Source organism: Rosa chinensis, chromosome 1, assembly GCF_002994745.2.
Source record: "Rosa chinensis cultivar Old Blush chromosome 1, RchiOBHm-V2, whole genome shotgun sequence".
NCBI lineage: Eukaryota > Viridiplantae > Streptophyta > Magnoliopsida > Rosales > Rosaceae > Rosa > Rosa chinensis.
The window spans coordinates 40,611,072-40,636,407 of NC_037088.1; the positions used below are offsets into that span (position 1 = coordinate 40,611,072).

Genomic DNA, 25,336 nt, shown 5'->3' on the forward strand with positions numbered 1-25,336 from the left:
AGCTGGAGTATTTATCCACAAGCATGCAAAGAACAAAATTGTGTAAACGAGAAAGACCGGCCGGTGTTCATTCTATATTAATATAGAGTTTGGTGTTCTTTGCCATTCAACACACACAGTATCGTGCCATCCCAGTCTGGGGCTGTAGGTCCCAACCTTTCGGCACTACGCACTTGGTTGCTTCATGTAATCATGTTAGTCCTCCAAACCAAAACCCAGAAGCAGAGGTATAAAACAGAACAGGAATTTCCATTTTTCAAGTGGACTGGTTTCTGAAGCCTACCATGAATATGATGCTTCTGTTCACATTTGCTAAAATACTGATGTAATAAACTTTTTGCAGACAGAATATAAAGGATAGAGGTAGAAGTTCTCTATAAATAACAATTAACGATATTAGATCCGACAAGATAATGAGATCTCTACTCAGATACACTGAATTTGGTACCATGCAAATAAGGACCAGGTGAAGCCTATCACTATATGAAGTTCACTAAACAGTTTTCCCCTCACAAGGGATTTAATTTAATGAGGTAGGGAGAGTTTAAGTTCACTAGCAGAACACAGTAAATCAGGCATACTCTCTTAGGATTAAATGACGATGGGTACATGATGAACTAATACAAGACAGTACATGATGAATCCTTTGATTCAAACTAAAAGAACTCGAAGTCTAGATATTTACCCCCGGACTTCACATCTGACCCTACCATCCTTTTACTGTTGCTTCCAACACCAATAGGGTCAACTGCGCCAAATTTCCCTGGCAGCTCAGGTTCCATTGGTCTCGGTACTTCTGGCGGTGTGCTGCATCGAATAAGAGCCCAGTTGACGCCTTCAAAGAAGGGATGCTGTTTGATCTCAGTTGCACCCCTTTTCACCCCAAGCCGGTGTTGTGGCTCCTTCACAAGCAATCCCCTGATTAGATCGCGGCCTGCATAACTAGTTGCTGGTGCCTCAGGGAATCTGAGTTGCTGTCCCACCACATTAAACAATGTAGCACGATTTCCTGAGCCTTTGAAGGGGGTTTTACCATACAGTAACTCATGCAGGAATATACCAAATGTCCACCAATCAACCGCACTACCATGGCCTTCTCCCTTAATGATTTCAGGGGCTAGGTATTCATGGGTTCCAACAAAGGACATAGACCGAGCTTGAGTGGGCTCCGCCACAAGCTCTGGAAGTGTATTGCTCAGAAATCCAGGCTCAGCTTTAGGTTTTCCAGTCTTCTTGTTTTTCTTAGGGAAGAGCCTGGGGATAAAGCAAGCAGGTTGAATGCATGCTGATGAGGGCTCAATACATGCAGGCTGGACGCAGAATGCACCCCCTGCTGCTCGCTTCGAAGGGTCAAAATCAGATGTTCTAATCAGAGTTGGTGAAACAGTGCATCTCAGGGAAAGGTCAAAGTCTGAGAGCATTATATGGCCATCATCACGGACAAGCACATTTTCAGGTTTTAAGTCCCTGTAGACAACTCCAAGCATGTGTAGATACTCTAGTGCCAACAGAACCTCCGCAGCATAGAATCTGCATACAAAGATAGGCAATGAATGAGCACGTGCCTGCCTACTTTATGTAGCAAAGAAGACTAGCTTAGGATACCAAATTGATAATGCAGTAGTATCTCATCTGCCAGACAAATACAAAACAGCACACAAGTAACAAACATGATACAATGATTTCACGCTTCCAGCAGTTAAAATACTCAATTTATACTTCATCTCATCCTGATAGATGAAGTAATTATAGAACCCAGAAAGTCCCCAAACCTCACTTTGTGAGCTCGAAAATTGGATTTCATCCCGAACTTTAGTGTCTTTAGGCAAATAACTAGATTAGTACCGAGAGGGGGTACGAACCCACTCATGCAATCAAACCATGGGCCTGACTGTTCCGACTAAATCTTTGTTGGTCGTTGGTCACCGTTAGTTATAAGGAGAAAATTGTGACAGCATGACATTGAGGTAGTTTGGCTTGACTACAATAAGTAAGCAAATACCCTTCTTTATGCATTTCGAATGCAGAGGACTCATGAGACTTAACAATTTGTTGAGCTCACTCAACAGTCTGTCTAAGTTAAAAGTTAACAAATAGTCACAAATATTTATACCAAGTCTTTATATTACTCATGGGGACTTTTTTTTGAGGAGCTATTTGATTCAGTTAAGGAATTGGGCTTACCATTACTAGCGTAAGGAACTGAGGAATATAAAGTTCAGACTTTATCAGTGTTCTCTGGCTTCACAGAAAGGTTTCTCCGATGCACTAACTACGCTTCATATTCTGATAGAAGTTCCAAGTGGGGAAAAAGGCAACATATCCAAACGAGTGTTCCAGCATTAAAATCATTGCTAGATCAAGGTAGAAATAAGTTATGAAAACTAAATGCACAAGGTATCTATAGTATGGATTAAAAAAAGGTCCAATCAAAGAATGTATACTTCTATACTATGGAATATCTAATACTCTGATATTCTGTTCAGTTTCTTATTCACATGATGTTTTTTAATGTTCATACATTCATCATTTTCTAAACACTATTTGGACTCAAAAGGCATACAACTAAGCTTCCATAGCTTAGAACTTCAAAATGATGTTCAACTTCTAGTTACTTAAAAAGTAAATCTAAAAGTATGGATTAAATATAGCCAGTGACTAACAGGTGGTGATACTTGCAATCCATACGACTGTACACTTTCATTTCCCTAAACTGGGAAATGAATCCAAATAGTATGATCATCATAGAGCAAGTCAGATTATGATTTTTCATAAAGAGACCGAGGTAATAACAAATAAAGGTGAACAACCTCAAGTGAATATGAAAATGGCCCAAAGAGAAACAGTTTCTAACTTTCAAACTAGACAGTTGAGAGAATGTTTCAGAAATAAAAATCTTACCTTGCAGCATACTCAGAGAAATGTTTTCCAGGTTGCCGTTGCCTCAGAGTGTGCAGATCACCACCTGGACAATATTCCATGACCAAACAGGAGAATCTGTCGGTCTCAAAATGTGTATATAAGGTTGGAAGGAATGGATGATCCAGGAGTTGCAATATCTCCCTCTCTGTCTGAGCCCTAGTTAACTTCTTCCTGCTTGCAAGGGATGCCTTGTCCATTACTTTCATTGCAAAATAACAACGGGTTCCACTAAGTTCTGAAAGATATACACTACCAATATCACCACAACCAAGGCGTTTAAGTAATTTAAAATGGCTCATACCCAAAATCCCATCCCTAGCTCGAATAGCAAGAATAGCTTTCCACCTAGGATCATTTCCTTTGTGGGGCTTGTTGGCACTCCCAGTAATGTTGCTCCAATTACTGTCATCACTAAGCCCACTACTATCACTTGCCCGGCTAACACTAGTTTTTGCACTCTCTAGTGACTCTCCTCTAACACTCCCTTTGGTACATTCAAAGGTCCTCCCAACACTGAGCATACCATCACTTGTCATTGCGTCACTTCTGTAAGTACTGGCACGGCTATTGACAATGCTCATAGCAGTGACAACACCAGTACTGTCAATACTACTTAGCGGACTTACATTGCCACTAGGAGGCAAAGAAGCATCCCAAACACACTCCTTCTCCTCAGAATCTGGAGGAAGGAGTGAATTATCTGTATTTTGTGATGCACGATGAACCGCAAATGGTGGAGACAATGCATCTACGTCATTGGGTTCTTCAACCAAGCCTTCTGAAGGGGAAAGAGCAGTTGGGATTGGTTTCTTTGCAGGAACATGGAGTGAAAGATCTTCGAGGAAAGGGCCTTTTATGGATAAGCTCTTCATCAAGCACCCACGTTCAGTCTGATTCTGACTAACCGGAACATAAACTGTTTTCATTAAATCTGTATCAACAGGTTCTGGAGGGTGACTAACCCCAGAGAAAGAACTAGGACCCCCTTCATCGAATAATTCTCCATGTCCCTTGAATGTAACAGCCTCAGACATAAATACTTCCTCTTCTGGAAAAGAGGCCTTTCCATTTCGTATTCTTAAAGGTATAGGTGAGTCTGAATCTTGAGATTCTCGTGAATCAGATCTTCCATCTTTTAACAAAATAGACTGCAAGTTTGACGCAATTTCTTCTCTCACAAAAGCCAAGCGCCCATTGGGTAACTGACCCCTTTCTCTTATCGGTGCAACGTCTTCTCTTCCCAAACCAGTGCGCAAATTTGACAAGTGACCTCCTGCTCTTGTTGAAGTTGTACGACTGAATGAGATCTCACCTACCATGGGAAATTTCACAGGAAACGCCTTTGACTCTGGACCCCTCTCCATGTCCAATCACCATATATCATTGCATTGCGAAATCTTCTGATCAAAACTCTGCAAAATTAAACCACACTTTAGCTTTGACTGTACTTCACATTCATGTTCACATCTTAACTGCAGGGTAGTCCACAAACAGAAGCAGGATCCATCCTACTTCAACAATATACTTTTTTTTTTTTTTTGGAGAATAACAATAGACTACTTGAATAAAAGATAATACAAAACAATAAAGAATGAAGTAATATTTTGGGCACCCAGAAGCCTATCTCCTACAAGGACAACAAACTGAAATGCCTGGTGCTGTTTTGCCTCTTAATGCGAAAGACACACAAAATTTGATCCCAAGAAAAGAGAATCAGACGTCGAATGCCAACAGAGCAAACAAATTTGGAATGTTTATTAAGAATGTAGTTGCATAGCATCATATAAATCTCTTTCCCTCAATTCTCACTAACCCTTTCCAAATTATCCATGATTGACCCAAAACCACAAAATCTTTCATAAAACCCCAATCGTTGAAGCTTCCATACATCTCACCAGATCATATAAAACCAAGAATCAGTCCAACAACTACAAAAACAGAAAAATGGTAACCAAAAAAAGGCAAAACCCACAAGCTCAACAAAGCCTTCATTTCCAAGCAACTCTCTCCCATAAAACCCAGCATTTCTCCCCACACAAAAAATCAAGACAATACCAAAATTCACACACACGGAGACCAGACTAAGATCCCCAAAACCCAGCCCCAACTCCCAAAACGGCCAAAACAAAAAAGAAAATCACAGCAAAAAAAAAAAAAAACACAATGGAAGAGAAAATCCAGAACCACAGAAACGCACCGCAGCAAAACGAACTCGCAAAAACGACGCCGTACAGCTGCCGGCTTCCAATTTAGGGTTTCTCTCCCTCTTTTTATCTCTCTCAGCCTCTCTCTCCCTACTCTACACTGTCCTCTTTTTCCCAAACAAACAAAAAAAATATTAAAACGAAATGTTGACGGGGGTTAAGGTGCAAATTCCAGAAAAGCTCTCTTCTCTCTCGCTCTAGCTTTTCTCTCTCTAGAAGTCTGGTCTCTCTCTCTCTCTCTCTGAGAGAATTGAATTGAATTGAGAGAGAAGGAGAAGAAGGAAAGGATAGGAGAGAGCAGAAAAAAAGGTCGATTATGGTGATTTCTTTGTAAATAGGCAGCTTTTGCTTTTTTGTATGGGCTGCGCACTTTAGCTGGAGAGAGACTGAGGGTGGACCCCGGGGGGGCCGTAGGACCCGCGCGTGTTCCTTCTTTCCACTACACTTCTTCTTTTTTCAAAGACAGCGACGCGCTCTCTCGTCTTGCGCCCCTCTTCAATGTGACCGGAGGCCGAGTCATGAGACCAGTCAGAAAAGCGGCATCACCAGACGCGGGGATCAGCGCGTGCGGTGTTGGGGTTTGGTATTTTTGGGGATTTGGGGGGTTTTTATTTTACATTTTTCTTGGCTTGATGAATTTTTTGGTTTCTGGATTTTTTTTGTTTTTGTTTTTTTTCATCATAGAGAAGTTGAAGGATCAAGAAGCTAAGTAGGTTTTTATCATGTATAATTTTTCAGAAATAGAAATGCATAAATTGATATTCATCATATTCTTATATCTAATGAGTGCATAACCTATCACTAATGGTAAGAATTGTGAAGGTGCAACTAAGAAAAATTAGACTTGCCTTATACTTTAGAGAGAGTGATGGAAAATGAGGACATGATGGACTGATATCATATATCCTTAGACTGATTCAATGTGTATGGACAGAAGCAATTGATGTTACAATCAACTGTTTGATTGATTGATATATAGGGAGGGAAATTAAAGGTGCTATAATTTTTTTTTTTTTTCAAAGATTCCCTATTTTTATTTGATATTGCTTTTGAATTAGGTTGTTAACTTCTACTCCCGCGCGCCAAAAAGAGCTTTTGTTGTTAGATTCGAAAATTTGTGGTTGATGAGTTTTGCTTTATTTAAAGTTTTTAATCAATCTCTTTCACTCAATGACATTGATCAAGAACATATGTCGTTACTGAATCTTAGATTTAATTTTAACTAAGGGTGAGTGATCAGCCATAAGTTTCTTATTCACTTAGTTTTACCAGGTGAACAAACATGTATTTCATTTTTTTTTGTTTAACTACAGTATCATTTTGGAGAGAATATTCAATGCACGTGTTTTTTTTATTTAACTACAATATCATTTTGGAGAGAATATTGAATGCTTCGACATGCATTGCAACAACGGAAATGGATAGCTGAATAACATCAAATATATTTTTTTGTTATTAAAAAAATTGTTTATAAATATCAATGGTTGAAATCTGCTGGATATACTAGTTCACTTGCACAGCCGGTGCATAGAAAATTTTCCATCAATTTGAGTAATTTTTCTTATTAATTAATGTTTGTATTAAGAGGTTTAGATAATGAGAGCATTTATTTGTAGGGTTCGTCTATAGTACTATCAAAGTATCAATGTGCCAATACATTAAGTAAATTATTTTAATCAGAGGTAAACTAGCTCTATGCATTGGTAGACTAGTTTGGCACTCCATGCATTTATTTTATTTCTTCTGTTTTAGCTTTCTAGAATTGATGAAAATCATAGATTTTTTTATTCTATGTTTTCCAATTTCACCAGCATTGAGTACCTTGGCTTTTGGTTAACATCTAGCTAGGGATTAGGGTGCCGGATATGTTTCAATATTAGAAGGTTGCTTGAACAAGTGAGCTTAAAGGTGTTTATATAGTGAGCAGTGTTTATCAGATTTAGTATTTATCTGTTCCTCATATATAAATCGAGTATGAAAAACAGCGTCGTTTTGACTTTATTGTTTAATGGATATTTTTTAATTCTTAGAAAAAAATGTAGCGAATTTCACTAAATATTAACTTTCTCTTTTATAGAAAGACATAATGTTAAAAAAAAAATTTGGGCAAAAGTATTAATGATTTTTTTTTTTTTTGAAAGGGAATATGATACTTGGAGATTCCGTTTTAGTAGTCAGTCAATCTAAACACATCGAGAAGGACGCTTCAGCCAATTGAACAACCACTTTATGAGAGAGTCAAAAGAAAAAAAAAACCCAAGTCACATGCACCAAAATTTTAAAAAGAACAACACAAAAAGAATTAGAATGTGGCGCGTGATCCAAATCCAAACAAGAGAACAAAACTCAAAACTAATCAGCAACGTTGTTACCCAATTCACCTTTGCAGCTTGTCTTCAGGCTTTAATAAAACCTAAAGCTTCTCTCACACCAACAACGGTCAAGCTGAGTCATCGAAGTGATCGAACACAAAAACAAAACGGTCAAGCTGAATCTGCAGACTGAAGAAAACGACGAATCGTCATCGGCGTGCAGCTATATATTCATATATGGCGCCAAAACGATAACACTGGAGGCTCTGGACTCTGGACTCTGGAGCTGAATTATTCAATAATTGACAAAAAAGGCGTCGAGAACGGTTTCGGGGTTACGACCACTTACTGGAGAAGAATACAATACGAATGTGAAAACTGATACCAGTGCTTGGTCGATCGGAGAGACCCATCAGTGACTGCAATGACTGCTCTCCTGGACTGTCTCTTGTTACCTATCGTCCACGGCCTCCATTTGTTTTGCGTTTATTTTTATTCACCGCTTGTGTTTTAGATTAGTTACCGCAAATTTTGTGAGTTTTTCTCGCATCTTCTTTTAGTCTCTTTCGGACAATTTATCAAACTCGTAATTTTAGTCTCGTTGCATGTCTATACTGTAGCCTCTTTGAGAGATTTTAAGATTATCTTGTCCACACTCGTTTAAAGAAATCAACCAAACAAAACTTCGCCATTTGGGTTTCGTTTAGGTACATTAATCAATGTATCATGAAATATTAAGTAAACTAATTTAATACAATGGTAGGAAGAATTTAGTATAGTATGAGACAACTTTATAGTGCAGAGTTGGTCTACACTACATAAAACCTTTACCACTCTCTGAAGTTAATATATTGATATGGTAATGTATTTTTTTCCCTTCTTGTTAAGGACTAAACATGAAAGTGAAGAGTGAGTGTGATTGTCTTCCTATATATAGTATTGTACAAAATCTAAAAGTATCTTTACTCGATCTTATAAACTTCTATAGTCCATGTACACACACACACACACAAGATCCGGAACTAACGTATCTTCTAACATTTTTTCTGAATTTGTACAATTTTTCCTTGGTCCAAAATTCTTTGTCGAATCTGTTGAACCTACGCCATTACAAATGTCTTATAAGTCACAGTCCATCATGTTTATAATGTCCAACATATTGGATCCACCATCATTGATTTGTCACATCCATGGAGCATTGAAGGCTTTCATTTCTCTGGTTTCAAACTTTCAACTGAAAACAACAGTTCACACACGCCTGGAGAGATACTTCTGTCCACAAGAGTTTTCCATTTTCTGTCCATAGGCTTATTAGGAATATGGAGCTGCTTAATCTGAAAGGATTATGATGATTTGTCACTGAAGAAAAGGATCAAATTCATCATAACTACGCAAGACATAGAAGTGTGGCAACACTGTGATCAACTTCAATATTCAACACCCAGCTGGGCTACAAACTTTTAATAAAGGTCGACCACATGTTGAGAAATTAGGTTACCGAGTCACATTCGTTGATGTATGACTGATTGACTCCCTCTTCAATTTCTTTTTGTATGTTGAATCCAGCCTCAATTCTATGTGATATGCAAGAGTGATTGAAGGGATCATTTCATTGCCGAATGTAATAGCGTGGATAAAAACTTAATAGAGCAGTAAAATGATCATTTCATAATGACATAACGTACGTATATGTATAATCAAATACTTCCTAAAATACGTACTATTGGAAACAAGACTCAAGATATTATAAGATACTACATAGAAAATTGTATAAGAGAAAATATGAATATATGGATGATGTTGATCATGATTGGGCAAGTTGTCATGTGATTCACTGATCCCATAAAGCTTAAACATAGTGATCAAAATGATTAGCTCAATATTAAACTACTCAAATGCTAAAATTTCATACAAACACTAACCCAAAAAGAAGTGCTTTGTAATCTCCTGTGGGGCTTGCATTTGGTCCCTTGCTTTTTGAAAAGTTGGCAATTAGAGGTTTGAAAGTGTGGTTTTGGGCATTGGAATTAGGAAAAGGAGGATGAAGGCATTCAAAGTGCGTTTCTTTCATGATTCCATTCTCACTATCTTAAGTGCCTTTGGTCCACCGAAGACTTCTTTAACTAGAGTGTTCTCAGTTACATTGCCTTTGAATCCTGCACTAAACCAGGAGCATAGCTACCTTTTTGTTATTCTCTACTAGAACAGAGAGAGGATTAGGATCTGAATAACACATATTCAACATTTCAACTACAAAGATTCTAGAGAATTTTATGAGTTTTACTCAAAGTGTAGAATCCTTTTTAAGCGTTGAATATGAAGTTTCTATTCCTTGATCGATGTTCAATAATGTTGTTCACTAGGTACAAAGATTTGATTTCAATAAGAGCATTCCTTTCTCTTTCAATTTTTCATTCAATAATTGGAGTGAAAACTTAAGTTGTGGGAGCAGTACAGTACTTCAACTGTTAGAATAAGGCTCTCATAACGCTTTTTTATTTATTTATTCTATAGACGAAGCAATCTCATAAATTAATTATAAGAATTGTTCAAAAAGAAATATGTTTAAAGCCTAAATGATTGACACATATTAATATATTTCAAAGCCAATCCAATGTTACATGTTCGTGGAGAAGTAACTCTCTAAGGTTTGCAATTTTCTCCAAGTTTAGCTCTCTATCATTCATTCTATTGAAAATTATCTTATATACGTAACCATCACCTCATTTTAGACTCCCATGAGTGTAATACGGGAATCCCAAAATAAAAATGCAGTCTCATTTCCACACAACTTGAGACTACGGAATAGTTTTTCTTTTTTCTTTTTTATGTTACTGCGATTATGTGAAAAAGATAAAAAAAATAGTGTTCATGGTTTCCAAAGGTGAAAAGTTATATGCGTAAAGTTGAAATTGCCTTCTTGTTCATGGGAATAAAATCTAATTTTCTTAAAATAATTACAGCTCTTTCTTTTAGCTATAGGCTCCTTTAGACTTTTGGTCCATTCTAGCTAGGCTTCCAAGTTTTAACCTAGGTTGTACTTAAAAAAGCAAAGGCCAGACCTACGAAGAATGAAACAAAGAAAAGCAAAGCCCAGCTATTCAGTAGAGCCGAACCAGGATCCGACACCTTGTTCAAGATCATAAGATCGAATATTCCATCCATGGTGGAATATCATCCATTCTAATCCAGACAAAACGGGTCAAGTCCCACTGTACAAGTAACCCCCAGCAGCAATGGCCGTCACGTGATCCGCACATGATTTCATCCCCTTTCCTTCCCCTTCAATTTCTGCACCATTTCTGGCCTTGTGCACGAGTAAGATCACTTCCTAAGATTTTCTTTCACATGATGAAGAAGGCAGATGCATATCAACATGTTCTACATGCACAGCTTCAGTTACAAATGGTAACTATTCAAGGAGTTACCATAAACTCTTCACTGAATAAATTGCAGAAACCAGACCAAAGAAGAATGAGAAAGAATGAAGAGGAACAGATGGATAGTCCTAGTTACATTACCCTCCCTCATTCTACCCCTCTTGCTATTCATCATCTTCTTCAATGTCCAGTACTTTCTAAAGCCTCCACCACCAAATCCTTCCTCCAAATTATCCACCATGTACCCTAATCAAACCCAATTCAGCCTCATGATCGGGATCCTAACCCGGGCCGACAACTACGACCGCCGCCACTTCCTCCGCCTCATCTACGGCATCCAGTCATCTCCTCTCGCCACCATCCACGTCAAGTTCGTCTTCTGCAGCCTCACAAAACCCGAGCAGCGTGTCCTAATCGCCCTCGAAATGCTTCGTTTTGATGACATCCTCATTCTCAACTGCACTGAGAACATGAACAGCGGCAAAACCTACACGTACTTCTCCTCGCTCGCCCAACTCCTCCCTCGAAAATACGACTACGTAATGAAGGCAGACGACGACGTTTTCATCCGGCTCGAGCCGCTTGCCTTGTCGCTCAAGGCACTGCCTAGGGTGGATTTGTACTATGGATTTGTTATCCCTTGTGCTAGCATGAATCCCTTTGTGGAGTACATGTCCGGGATGGGGTTTTTGTTGTCGTGGGATTTGGTGGAGTGGATTGGAAGCTCTGAAATTCCCAAGGAGAGTGTGTTTGGTCCCGAGGACAAGTTGGTCGGAAAATGGTTGAAGATGGGAAACAAGGCGAAGAACAGGTTCAGTAATAAGCCGGCCATGTATGATTATCCGGGAACAAATGGGAGGTGCTCGCATGAGCTTATACCGGAGACGGTGGCTGTTCATAGGCTCAAGAGGTGGGATCAGTGGTTGCGTGTGCTTGAATATTTCAATGTAACCAAGGGATTAAATCTCTAGTTTTTAAAACCATTCATGTGATGTGAACTAATGTTTAAGTAGTTTGTAAATTCAATTGTATCACAACCATCCGGTGTAGCTCATAAAAAAAATTCAAAGGTTGAGAATTTCCGGGTTCGAATCCCGGCACTGGAATTCTTTTTATTTTAACTATTGCTTGGGCCTTAGGCATTGACCGAAAATTACAAAAACATTCATGTAATGTGGACTTATGTAAATAATTTGTAAATCCAATTGTATCACAACCATCCGGTGTAGCTCATAAAAAATTCAAAGGTTGAGAATTTCCGGGTTCGAATCCCGGCATCGGAACTCTTTTTTATTTCAACTATTGCTTGGACCTTGGGCATTGACCGAAAATTACAACTATCCAAAAAAAAATTTATGTGGATTAATGTTTAAGTAGATTGTAAATTCAATTATATCACAACCATCTGGTTTAGCTCATAAAAAATTCAAAGGTTGAGAATTTCCCGGTTCGATTCCTTGCACTGGAATTCCTTTTTTTTTTTTCCCAACTATTACTTGGGCCTTGGGCATTGATCGAAAATTACAAACTATTCAAAAAAAAAAAAAACCACTTATGTGATGTGGACTTATGTTTAAGTAGTTTGTAAATCCAATTATATCACAACTATCCAGTGTAGCTCATAAAAATTCAAAGGTTGAGAATTTCCGGGTTCAAATCCCGGCACTGGAATTATTTTTTGTTTCACCTATTGCTTGAGCTTTGGGCACTGACCAAAAATTATTCGGGCCAGGTTTGGCTCAAATTAACCAATTCCTTGGGCCTTTGGCATTGACTCAAAATTTATTCGTGCTGCTTTGCTCAAATTAACCAATTTTAAAACTCATGTCATTTGCGAGATTAGCTTTAACACATATTTTAAGCAAGCTGTGACTTGTTGGTTATTTGAAATATCTTAACATTGTGTTGGGCTTTGGGCAATGACAAAAAATTATTCGGGCCAGGTTTGATTTAAGTTACCTCTTCTTTTGATGACATATATTGTCATATTACTCCCTTTGGATTTATTCAATTGCTTGGGTCTTCGGCATTGACTGAAAATTTATTTTGTGCCGAGCTTCACTCAAATTAATCAATTTTAAAACTCATGGCCTTTGCGAGATTAGTTTTAACACATTTTAGGTGGAGTAGTGAAAAATTATACAAAAAATTAATACCAAAGGATGTGGCATCCTATGTGGCATATGTCCAATCATCACCCTCAATTAAATAATTTGCAGCATATTATCTATCTAATAATATTCATTTCAATAAAAGAACATTAAAGTAACTTCCTTATCTAAAAGGAAGACGTGATGATCAAACAAAGCACTCTATAACCCTGTAAATTTAACAGTTCACAGATGTATAGAAAGAGGTGGGTGATTATATATAGATACCTAGCCTTGAAAAATTAAACATTTTTTTTTTAGAAGAGAAAAAAAAATTAAACATAACTGAAACAAGTCATGTGACCTAACTAAGATGTTGCTCATCTTTAGATATTAAAAGCATCGACCTTCGATTCTTTAACTTTTGATTAAGGCACTTGAGGAAGGGTGCGGAAGATGCCGATGTAGCAAAGATTCTTGGCTTTCGATTGGAGGCCGGAGTAATAGTCAAGTGCCTTTACATGATTTGCCCTTCTTTGACAGTTTTATAGGATTCTTGTCTATAATTTTGTCCTCGTCTTTGCTTGTATTCATGATTTCATGGCTATAGGTATGGCGGGTCATCTTCACTGGGAAGGACTCTGGAGATGTTCTAGTAAAATAAAAACTTTAATTGTTGATTTTTATTTTAAATGAAAAGAATAAAATAGGAAGACATGCCGGAAATTATTAGGATTAAGATGACGATGTGGCACATGCCACCTCATTTGGTATAGGTTTTTTGTATAATATTTTGGGATCTTAAACATTTTCTTTTTAGGTGAGCTGTGACTTGTTGGTTATTTGAAATATTTTAACATTGTGTTGGGCTTTGGGCACTGACAACAAATTATTCGGGCTAGGTTTGGCTACCCAATTTTAAAACTCTTTTTTTTTTTTTAATAAACTTAAAACTCTTCTTTTGATGACATATATTGTCATATTACTCCCTTTGGATTTATTCAATTGCTTGGGCCTTCGGCATTGACCCAAAATTTATTCGTGCAAAGCTTTGCTCAAATTAATCAATTTTAAAACTCATGTCCTTTAATTTGCGAGATTAGCTTTAACACATATTTTAGGCGAGCAATGACTTGTTGGTTATTTGAAATATTTTAACATTGTGGAGGTTATAAGTTCAAATCTCATTAACATTATATACAGTAATCGGTGGTGAGGTGAAGAGAAAAATTAATATATTGAAATACACACACACATGAGAATATAGTATTTGAGTTATATTCACCTACTCAATAACTTTATTACACAATTGTATCTGAGTTATGTTCATCTACTCAATAAATTTGTTGAAACGTACATGAGAATACAGTATTTGAGTTCTGTTCACCTACTCAATAAGTTTATTACTCAATTATATGTGAGTTCTGTCTACCTACTCAATAAATTGTATTTGATAATAAGCTTATCAGTCAATTGTGTGCTCATCTACTTTGGATTACAATACCTGACTGCTCGGTTGTGCTCCTACCTTTAGATTTAAATCTCAATATCTGAGTTTTATTCACTAACTCATTTGCATCTAATGCTAGTTGATTACAACTAAGATATTTAAGCCTGAGATCAACCATATAAGCGAACAAAAACGTTTTAGAATCAATTGCTTGGGCCTTGGCATTAACCCAAAAGTAATCAGGCCACCCTTAGGCCCAAAACCTACCCACTTTCAAAGCCCATATCCTTTCCATCATTCGTGGAATGCTCCGCACACCGAACCGATTCCGTCGGGCGTCGACAAAGCAAAACAAACTGATTCCGTCGGGGGTCGACAAAGCAAAACAAAAAAGCAGACCTCCCCGATAACAATACACCGCCACGTGTCCCGAAGGTCAACGTCACCCCGAAACTGACTTCCCTGACTCCCAACTCGACTCTTCTTTCCCTCCCATTTAACACTGACGTAGACTCCGCACATAACTCCACCACCAAACCCCAACCGACGCTCCTTCCTTTTCCTCTCTCCCCTCCTCCTTTCGCTTTCGGACTCCCCCGACTCGACCCGACCCGCAATGGCCGTGGCCTCCGCCTCCCCCGACAGGATCCCAGTCACGCCCCAGCAGCAGCAGCAGCAGCACCCCGTCATCGAGCCCTCGCCGTCAAGATTCTCCACCGACTCCGACGCCGCCTCGTCCTCACCGCTCGTCTCCTGCTCCGCCGACACACCTGATCGCACCGATCCTTCCTTTGCTTCTCCCAACGCCGATCAGGTCCTCCCAATCTTCTTCTTCTTCTTCTTAATTCACTTTGTGCTTATTAGTGCTCTTGTTTTGTAAACTTCGTATTTGTAATTTGTGCTATCCCTGTTTGGAAATGTGTGCTTTCCAATCCAATTGGATTTTTATTGCTTTGTTTGACGTTGCATTCTAATTTAGTAAGAAGAGATTAGCTTAATTCTAGTGAATTCAGCACTTGCTGGAGAAGCGATTTTTAGTAAGCATTTTTTTGTTTGGTTAAAGTGCTTATGTGTTTGATTGCTCTGCTTTAATTTTACAGTCTGCTGCAAGATTGAAGAGTGAAGAGTATCGGCAGTTGTTTCGGCTTCCAGCTGAAGAAGTGAGTCAAAGAAATTTTTACTTTTAGTGCTTCCGTTTTCGATGAAGTAGATGGAGGAATATGCCTTTACATCTTTATCCAAATTGGTTTAATTGTTGAGTTTTCAGCTCATTTGGCAAATTATCATGAAGAAAATTTAATTGATGAATACTTTCATAGAGCAACTTATGGGTAGGAAGCCACAATATGAAATAGATTGGGAGTAATGTTTGGGCTGTTAAATGTTGGAGTGGTTGATGATAGAGGAGTTCAGATATCTGGTTGTCTTTGGATATCTTCACTTTATAGTTAAGGGCTAATTTATAATTGAAAGGAGTCATAGTGCTAATTCCATTATCATACCTGATTGTCTTTGGATTCTTTCTTGTGAGGAAAGAAAAGCTTGATAATCACAAGCAATATACACAAATTTGTAGGCTTTTAAACCATTTGTATGTCAAGTGGTTCTGTACAGATCTGTTGGCTTTCGGAACACACATACTTATATGTGTAGAGGAACAAGCCCTTACAATAGTACATAATGTACCCAACACATATTGATTCTAATATATCTAAATTTCTAATCCTGGAGGTTTTAGTGTGCTTATTAGTAAAAAGAAGTTGGGTTCTTCTTCTCTTTCTGTCTCACACGCCATCACACACGCACTGAGACAGCTACTTATAGAGTTGAGTATTACTTGCGTGCTATTGGAATATATTTTTGACATAATTTTCTCTCTCTCTTTTTTTTTACTACAGGCCCTCATCGAAGATTTCAATTGTGCATTCCAGGAGAATATACTTATTCAGGTGAATTTAATATATCTATAGGCTATTATTCTGAATTTAAGTTGTATGTCAGGAGTTGCAGTATCTATTCTTGTTAGTTATATCAGATGTGTTGCTTTGCCTTTTTTTTTTGCTTCAGCATTCTTTAAATTTTAGTCTGTTTGGTCGAAAGTTCAATTTTATATTTTCTCTTTAACTCTTGATTGAATTGGCATCAATGCTTCTAACTTATTATATGTCTCTTGTAGGGTCATATGTACCTGTTTGTTCATTATATTTGCTTTTACTCAAATATATTTGGATATGAGACAAAGGTATGATGTTTAGCTTATGTACAACCTCTATCAGATTAAATTTTGCAATTATTGTATTGAATAGTACAATTGTTCATTCACTCATACATGAGAGTAACCGAATATGCTATAACACAAAAGAAACCTTGATGTTAACCAACTACCTACCTAAAGTAAAATGAATACAGAAACTTACTTGCTCAGTGCTTTATAGTGAATATTTTGAAGAATCAGTGGGTTTTCTTAATTTCTCTGCTTTCTGTTGATGAGAAAGATAAAATATTAGTCTTTCCTTCCTTCTTTTCATCATTGTTGTTTATCTCCAATTAATTAAATAATAGATATAGGTGTTAAAAAGGTTCATAAAGAGCAGAACGATTCATAATGATACTAATTTAAGAACCTTTGGCACTCTTTGATATTAGACAGTCAATTTGTTATACATAGCAAAATATTTGGTCGAGGAAAGGAAATTTTTTATGGATCATGCCAGCTTGAAATTGAATCATAAAGCCACATGGAATTGATATTGTATGTTTTGATTTTTTAAGAAACAATTCTTGGATCACACTATTGATGAAACAATAAAAGTGGATAGGTGGTTTTTTTAGGGCAACTTTGTTCTCAAGACATTTCCTGAGGGATTTAGTCTAGGAGTTCCTGGCTTATGCCTGGAAATGAATACACCCGTTTCCCATGGATCCAGACAGTTACATAAATTGTTTTAGGAGCTTCAAATCTGATTCACTTTTTATGCCCAGTAGTTGCTATATATTTTATGATTTGACATTTGGTTCTGGACTTGGAAGAAATATTATCATGTACTAACTAGTAAATTCTACTTCAGAAAATAATCCCATTCCAGGAAGTCACATGCGTAAAAAGGGCGAAGACAGCAGGGATCTTTCCTAATGCAATAGAAATTTTTGTTGGAGACAAGAAGGTAGTGCTAAATCAGAAGTTTATATCCCTTTATACTTTATACTGGGTGATATCATGTAAACCCTGGCCTAAACCTTTATTGATGTCATTTCAGTATCAGCTTCCATGTCTTACATCACTTGTTGATTTGGCAGTACTTCTTTGCGTCCTTTCTGTCCCGTGATGAAGCTTACAGAATCATAAATGATGGTTGGGCGCCATATGTTGATGGTGCCAAAGTGACTACAGAACAACAGGTAGTGGTGATAAATGTAGTTTTATTTTAATGTATTCGTTCAAGCAACTGCTCTAGTGAATGATGTCATACTGTAACGAACAACAGGTAGTGGTTACTTTTTTCTTTTTCTTGAATTACTGTGATGAATGATTGCATGTTTATAATTGCATCAACTTACCTCATATGGTGCATGAAGGAAAACATGATACGAGTTTGATGCAAAGGACTGTACCCCAGTTGTGCCTGTATGTAAACCCTTCTTCCTTCTCCCTCTTATATGCATGTTTCCTTTTTCAGGAATCAATCACTGAGACTAAAAACCAAGAGAATGGAGTTGTAATTGAAAAAGTGGAGAGCTCCAATTGCTTAGTTAATGAATTGGATTCTACTGAAAGGTACTTCAGTATCATTAGCGTTTTGCGCTGATATCTGATTTTCTGTCACTCGACTCATCAATGTTTGTTGCATGTATGTGGGTCAGGAACACTGATACTCAAATTTCAAAGGATTCTGAGCTCCCACCCAAAGTCGAAGACGATTCTGTGTTGACATCGCTTCCAGAGCCCAAAGGTGTTATCGAAGAGGATATAGAACCAGTTCTGAATGGTGAACCTTCATCTTCAAGAGATACCTTGATATGGAAGGAAGAAGATTCTGATGCCCCAGACGGTACGTTTAGTCTGTAGTCTGGGATCATTGCTGATGTTGCTTCATTTGTCAAAGATGAGTTTGCATTTATCTTGGGGATCATTCATTTTTGGGTTGTGCTATGTGTCACTTGAGTGTAGATTGGCTAACACAAGGTCGGGGTTAGTTAACTAGATTTTATGCATGCATCACTTCCATAAGTATGAAAATTTGCAGTCTTTAGACGATGGTGTGTATATGAACACTTGATCAGTGCATGTATTTTAGATCGACACAATTGTTCATGCACAAGTTACTAGGATTTTAGTGGTAAAAAGGTAGGGGGATGAAGCTGGTCATGGGTTCAAGTTTTGCTAAATTGTGTGCATAGCATCGTACTGCATCTTTGGTAATTTAATAAATGCTCACTGATATTGTATTCAATATTTCTAGTTTATGTTATATAAATGTGAAATAAGCTGGTTATATGTGACATGCAGTTCCAGAATTTTATACAAAGGTTGCGGAGTCGCAGTTTCCGGTATTTCCTTTTCTTGTCTGAAATTAACTTGTATTATATTTATAATTTTTTTAAATTCATTGTATTTGCTGTGGGAAGTACATTCTTCTGCCTTGAAGTTTGACCTGATTATCCAACTGTTGATCTTTTAACCTTTAGCTTTTAGTGGGTACACAACATTTAACCTATTGGCCACTGTGGTAGCAGAATCCTTGCATCAACATCGTGCTTTAACTATTTTACCCTGAAAAGGAAAATGTTTTGACTTGGATTTCCAGTTTTACCATAAAAGCTTCTGTTGTTCTTGAGCACCATTTTCGAGTCCATCACTTGAAAATTTAGATCATATTTGGGTAAGGAAGGACAGTGACAAATCAGGTGTACCCACTCTACCAAACACCATGTCACTTGAAAATTTAGATCATATTTGGGTAAGGAAGGACAGTAACAAATCAGGTGTAACTTTAAACTCAACCAAACACCATATCATCACCCAAAAAAAACAAATTTATACAAAAAAGGTGATGAGAATGAAGTGAGTCATTGGAAAAAAAAATTGTTTAACTGCTCGAGGCATAAGGGTACATCACATATTTATCTAGGAGAGTCAGATTGACATGTGCAAGGGTAAATGTGTAAATTCTGAATCTAGAGGAGAGGTTTCTTTAATTAGAACAAAGGTTGAGGGAGGGCAATATATTTCAATCATTTGTAGTCTGTGACGTGTTTTTTCTTTCACTAACAATTCCACTTGTGAAAAGTATTTTGTATTTATGCTTATCTTTTGACATGCAGATAAAGGTTGAAGATTTCTTTAGTTTCTTTTACTCAGATGATGTGTTCATTGAATCATTCCATAACAGTTGTGGAGATAAAGGTTAATGTTTTGAACTTGATGAATTTCTTTTATTTAACTAGCACTCTTTCAAGATTCGTGGTGGCTACTTTTTGTAAGCTAATGGATGGAAGCTATTCTAATTCTTTTCTGTATTTTCTGCTTTTTGCTTATGTGATCCTTTTCAGAGTTCAGCTGCACTTCATGGAAGCCTCATGAAAAGTTTGGACATACCCGCGATGTTTCATTTCAGCATCCAATTAAAATCTACTTTGGTATGGTTGCATATCATGCTATATTTAAATTTCTTGGTGGATTATGTTTTATATTTCTGTTCGTTTTGGTATGAAAAATAATGTTTGTGTTGTCATAAAGGTGCAAAATTTGGTAGCTGTAAGGAGCTCCAGAAATTTCGAGTACACAGAAACAGGTTGATATGATGTTGTTTACTATATCATTTAAAATGTTTAAAGTGAAGTAATGAACTGGGCACCATGTCAATTTGGAATATCCAGAATTGATTTTGGCTGAGCCAGATTGCCTGCATGTTTTATGCTGAATTGGATTGTGATCTGTCTACTTTGCTTTTCTTTTTTTGTTCATTATCTTTTTTTGTTTTTCTCCCCTTAATCTACTAAGCATAGCAGCTTGTATAAAATAACATTACTTCATAGTTCAAATATTGCTCTAAAGGGTTTCTGTAATTTTTGTGGCACTTGTGACTTTTTACAGTCATTTAGTTATTGAGACATCACAAGAGATCAACGATGTGCCTTATGGAGATTATTTCCGGGTTGAGGTGATCCATTTTCTTCCACTTTATTTTTTAATGATGTTAACTTCCCTTTAAAATTTTTGCTATACTAGGTCTTTAAAAGTTATCTTAATAATTTATTGATTGTGATATTAAACATTTAGCTTTTGTAGATTTGGATAAAATAGAAATCATATATTTGTCAAACGTTTATTTGCACAATAACTGTAAATTACCTTTTGTTTTTATGTCTCTAATATTAGGGGCTTTGGAAGGTGGTGAGAGATACTGATGGATCAAAGGAATGCTGCAATTTGAAGATTTACTTGAATGTGGCATTTTCAAAAAGAACTGTTTGGAAAGGTGTTCTCTTGACCTCTTGTGCTTGCTTTTGAGTTATTGTTTATATTAGTCGACATGAAGCATGACATAAGGAATGACATTGATGAGAAGAACATAAGAAACATAAAAAATCCCAAAAAAGTATAACATAACCTGTCAAATGCAGTCAATGCACATATTCAAAATCCAATTTTATTAACTTATAGAGTAGTTGGATGTTGTACAAATAAAATATATGTTATGCCATGAATTTTAAGTTATACAATCTCTAGGTAAATGAAAGAGAAAATAATATAGAAAAAATAAAAGTTTATTAAGGTTATAAAGATATCTGATTGTGTGGGGAAGCAGAATTAAAATCTGTGAGATTATTCCGGTTCATGAGTAAGTTCTGATTCTTAAGAAAAATGATATGCAAGTTTAGTAGGTTTAACTTTCATTCATGAGTAAGTTTACAGAAGTCCTGATTACATATTAAGATGGAAAATGTAGTTTAGTAAGTTCTGATTATTCCGATTCATGAGTTCCTTGGGTTCACTAAGAAGTGGAATTAACATGTAAATCAACCCCACTTAAAAATCCTTGATCCAGATTAGAGCAATTGTGGATATTTCCCAACGGCAGTCCTTCCCTTCCCATTGCTTATGTCTCTGTATCATGAGTTCCCCCTTCCTGACCGCTAAACATGCCCGGAATATAAGACACCAGAAATGAATACCAATTAAAATCTACCAATACTATTTGAAGCTATTTATAGACTTCTGAGTTGAGCTTTCCCTAAATGTACGTGCCCATGAGCTTGAGTGGGGACCTTTAAGCTGTAGGTTTCCTTGAAGTTGCTGTATGAAGAATCCAAAGATGACTTTGATGGGCTAAATAGTACATAAGAGTTGGGGAGGGTTGGTTAATTTTTGTCAATCAGGACAGTCGAGATTCTTGTTTCTTATGTTTCTATGGTTAACCATGGTCATCGTATAATTTAAATGTTATTTTACCGAGTGTTACAGGTTAATAATTAGAGTCACTCATAAATGAATCTATGTTGTTATGTACATCTTTATGGGGTGTCATTTTATTTATATTAAATAGATATAGTTTTACAATGTAAATAACCTGTATAGAAAACTGTTGGCATGATGTAAAGCATGCATGTGTGTTAGCTAAACAGTCTTGACCTTGTCAGTTTAAGAAATTTAAGCTTGATCTGATGGGAAGTCCTGTATGTGGTCACAGGAAAGATAGTGCAGTCTACCTTGGAAGAATGTCGAGAGGTTTTTGCTACCTGGATAAACATGGTATCATCAATTCCTTTATTGAGTGATTTGTTGATGCAACCATGTTGAATTTGGTGTTTGTCATATTGTTAGTATTGACCTAAGAGTGTGTACGCGTGCAATGTCCTTTTCAGGCACATGAATTGTTGAAGACAAAGAACCTTGAGAAACAAGCAGGTTAGACTATTGTACATATACATAATTGAATGGTTTTCTCTATGATATCTGATTCCTTGGTATTGCAGATGATAATATAATCAATTCAATTGGTAGTGCAATTGTTTTCAGTTTACTTACTGGTTGGTTTATGACACTATTTTTATAAAGCAGAGAGTATTCACACGGTTAGCATGGTTCAGAAATGTGAAGTTCATCCTACAGAGGAAGCAGAGACGGTTCAGTCTTCTGAAAAGTTTTACGAGCCTAGTGATAGGATACAACAGATATCTGCATCCATAAACCCTAAGCACAAAGTTAGCAGTCTATTTCAAGAAAGTCCGAGTGATACTTACGCTCTTACCTCATGGTTGAGAGATTATATGATGAAATTTGGTTCATCCTTGAGGAATCAAAGCCATCTTCCATTGATCATAGTTATCATTGTTGCCGTGGTTTTCATAATGCAGGTATTTACTCCCTTTAACATATTATGTAATATCGATTCACATATTGGAATTTGCAATTACATGCCAAATGATGAGTTACCAAGATCATGTTTTTCATTGGAATTTCTGTTGTAGTCCCTAGGGAAATGCTGTTTATAGTCGTACAAATTTTGAAATTCTGTAAGTGAATTAGACGGACGTAGATTTCCAACTTGGGAAATATTATTTTGTTTGTTTTTAAATGGAGTGGTGTTGAGGCTCTATTTCTGAAGAAAAGCTGGGGGTTTCAATCTTGTGGTTTCCTCTAAATGTTTTTTGTCTTCTTTGATGTAGTTGAGCATACTTGCACTACTAGCTAGACCCCAACACATCCATGTGCACTCTCCTGTGGACTATACAAGTGTCGTGGGCAGTGGTGTTGGTGGGAGATCTTCTGAAGTTATTACTTGGCTGGAGAAGCGAGTTCACAACCTTAAAGACGAGATGAACTTGGTTGAAGCTCGGCTTGAGAGCATGCGACATGAACATGCTCTCCTAAAAGCTCAACTTGAAGATTTCAAGCATCTTATTAAGCGTAAATAATCGAACTGTAAATCCTCATTCTTTTGGTGATTTTATTTTATTCTATTTTTTTCCTCTGGTATTATTGAGAAATGTAAGTTGTTCAAGTTAGAAAATTAGAAAACTTGTTGTAACCTAGAATCAGTAAGCGTATAGAGAAATTTCTCATAGCCAATATTCGTCTAGGGGAATACAAATAACGGTTCTGAAATGCTAAGTAGTAATCACTTAGCAGCCACACGTATTGCCAAAAAATAGTAAGAATAAAGTTTTAAGATGCGATAACTAGTGATTTATTTTTATTTTTTTTATGGAGTTTTTATCCATTTACCCCATTTTTAGAGATATTTTTTCCACTTACTCCATTAAATTTTTTAAATTTCTTCTTATCCAAAACACTCTAAGGAGGTCTTCCCTAATAGCTCATTAAGATTTTTTTTTTGTTTTTTAATTTTTTTAATATCATTTTACCCTCACCCTTTTGAAACTTAGAGAGAGAGAGAGAGAAAATGGAAGAGAGAGAAATCATAGGAGACTTTGCCAGATCCTCGTCACCGGCCGTCGGAATCTGGCCAACTTTAGTCGGATTCCGGTAACTGGCCGTCAGAATCTGGCCAACTTTAGTCGGATTTCGGTAACCGGTCATCTATTGCCCCGATAGTCTATTGCCCCTCAATAGACGACTATCAGTCATGTATTGTCCCTCAATATACGACTATCAACCATGTATTGCCCCCCCAATAGACGTCTATTGAGAGGCAATAGAGGTTTATGCAACCTTGTCGGAAGTCACCAAAGAGGTTGTGGGAGATCTCATACGAGGCTGAAGAGGGTTATTGCCCCTTGAATAAACCTGTATTGCCTCCCAATAGACATCTATTGCCCATTAATAGAACTTTCGATCGTTGGAATTGGAACTAATCTCTATAAAATTAGACAAATAAAACTTTAATTAAGGGAAAAAAGAGGAGATTTTATCAATTCAAAACGTCTATTGTCCCCCAATATAGGCCTTTTACCACCATTTACCACCAAAAAAAAAAAGTCGAAGAGTTCTAAACGGCAGCCAAGCACAATCAACCCGAAATATACAGCAGACCCCAAAATTTCAATTTCTTCAATCTTGACTAAAACTCGAATTCATGTACATCATCATGTGCAACTCGACAAATAGAGCGACTATTATACTCTAATTGAAACTAAACGTAACCGGAAATCATCCAGAAGCTGCCAGAAAACCATTGTAGCCTTCGAACTTCATTCCTTCGTCATCGGTCATTGTTTCAACAAAAGAAGAGCACAGGGAGGTCAACGACATCAAGAGGAAGCTTCGGCTACCGGTGAAATGCCGAGAAATGGCAGGAATCAGAAAACCCGATCGGAAAAGTCGTCACCTTCTCTCCTTCGATTCTCCATCACCGTAGCTTTTCATGGAAAACTAATACCACAGAGACGTCGACAATGTCAAGCCGGTTCCAACGCAGGTGGTCCGCTGCCCCTCCTTGGCCGGATATAGGAGTACCGGCAGGGTCTTTCGTTGCTCTAAAACAGGTCTCGGCCCGCGCCATGAGAAAGGAACAGACGCCGGCCTCGTCCACTTCGGCTTCTCGAGGTCTCTGACTTCACGAGGACAATGGCAACTGCCGGGGAAGTGGAGTGGAGGCACTGAGAAATAAATCAGAGAGAGAGAGAGAGAGAGAGAGAGAGTGATATAATGTAATTTCTTAATTAACTTAAGGGCAAAATAGTCATTTTATATTAAATTGTGTAGGTGGGAACAAAAATAAGTTGTTGAGGCAAGTGAGATAATTTTAGCTTGTTTTGGTGTTTTGGGTCAATATCCCTTTTTTTTTATAGGGGTTGGGGGCGGGGGTGTGTAATGTCAATTTATGTGTTTATAAATCAATTAGTAGTGACCTCATTGTAAGTAATTGATCAGCAAACTTTGTTCAAGTAACCTTTGGATTTAGATGCAATAGTGGCAGAGTAGCTCACCTTTCTATTTCATTCGGTGAACACTACCATTCCATTAGATGTGTTCAATAAGTATGTTGGTTGATGTAGCCTGCCATGTCACAAC

General features: G+C 37.2%; 3 protein-coding genes across 3 annotated transcripts; 2 read left to right on the forward strand and 1 right to left on the reverse strand.

The window, feature by feature from the left end:
- Positions 1 to 484: 484 nt before the first annotated feature.
- LOC112174576 (serine/threonine-protein kinase D6PK) lies at positions 485 to 5,441 on the reverse strand. The gene is made up of 3 exons (XM_024312376.2): positions 5,120 to 5,441; positions 2,902 to 4,334; positions 485 to 1,530 (listed from the first exon to the last, which is right to left on the reverse strand). The coding sequence occupies exons 2-3, from the start codon at positions 4,284 to 4,286 to the stop codon at positions 657 to 659; spliced, it is 2,259 nt and encodes a 752-aa protein (XP_024168144.1). The 5' UTR covers positions 4,287 to 4,334; positions 5,120 to 5,441; the 3' UTR covers positions 485 to 656.
- Positions 5,442 to 10,383: 4,942 nt separating this feature from the next.
- LOC112197057 (hydroxyproline O-galactosyltransferase GALT3) lies at positions 10,384 to 11,895 on the forward strand. Its single transcript, XM_024337627.2, has one exon. It carries the CDS (start codon positions 10,923 to 10,925, stop codon positions 11,787 to 11,789), a length of 867 nt encoding a protein of 288 aa, XP_024193395.1. The 5' UTR covers positions 10,384 to 10,922; the 3' UTR covers positions 11,790 to 11,895.
- Positions 11,896 to 14,712: 2,817 nt separating this feature from the next.
- LOC112174583 (protein VASCULAR ASSOCIATED DEATH 1, chloroplastic) lies at positions 14,713 to 23,530 on the forward strand. Its single transcript, XM_024312388.2, has 18 exons — positions 14,713 to 15,172; positions 15,459 to 15,518; positions 16,257 to 16,307; positions 16,535 to 16,600; positions 17,427 to 17,522; positions 17,656 to 17,757; positions 18,036 to 18,133; positions 18,220 to 18,407; positions 18,866 to 18,906; positions 19,681 to 19,762; positions 19,909 to 19,995; positions 20,096 to 20,150; positions 20,453 to 20,519; positions 20,738 to 20,837; positions 22,050 to 22,111; positions 22,225 to 22,267; positions 22,421 to 22,716; positions 23,029 to 23,530. Exons 1-18 carry the CDS (start codon positions 14,975 to 14,977, stop codon positions 23,275 to 23,277), a joined length of 1,941 nt encoding a protein of 646 aa, XP_024168156.1. The 5' UTR covers positions 14,713 to 14,974; the 3' UTR covers positions 23,278 to 23,530.
- The last annotated feature ends 1,806 nt before the right edge of the window (positions 23,531 to 25,336 follow it).

What these genes read in the sequence shown, in the direction of transcription:
- LOC112174576 (XM_024312376.2), bottom strand. Translation starts at nt 4,286, where the DNA reads ATGGAGAGGGGTCCAGAGTCAAAGGCGTTTCCTGTGAAATTTCCCATG. An exon ending in TTCTCTGAGTATGCTGCAAG is followed by an intron (nt 1,531 to 2,901) that starts GTAAGATTTTTA and finishes CTTTGTATGCAG; the next exon opens with ATTCTATGCTGCGGAGGTTC.
- LOC112197057 (XM_024337627.2), top strand. Translation starts at nt 10,923, where the DNA reads ATGAAGAGGAACAGATGGATAGTCCTAGTTACATTACCCTCCCTCATT.
- LOC112174583 (XM_024312388.2), top strand. Translation starts at nt 14,975, where the DNA reads ATGGCCGTGGCCTCCGCCTCCCCCGACAGGATCCCAGTCACGCCCCAG. An exon ending in TAACAGTTGTGGAGATAAAG is followed by an intron (nt 19,763 to 19,908) that starts GTTAATGTTTTG and finishes GATCCTTTTCAG; the next exon opens with AGTTCAGCTGCACTTCATGG. An exon ending in AAAAAGAACTGTTTGGAAAG is followed by an intron (nt 20,838 to 22,049) that starts GTGTTCTCTTGA and finishes ATGTGGTCACAG; the next exon opens with GAAAGATAGTGCAGTCTACC.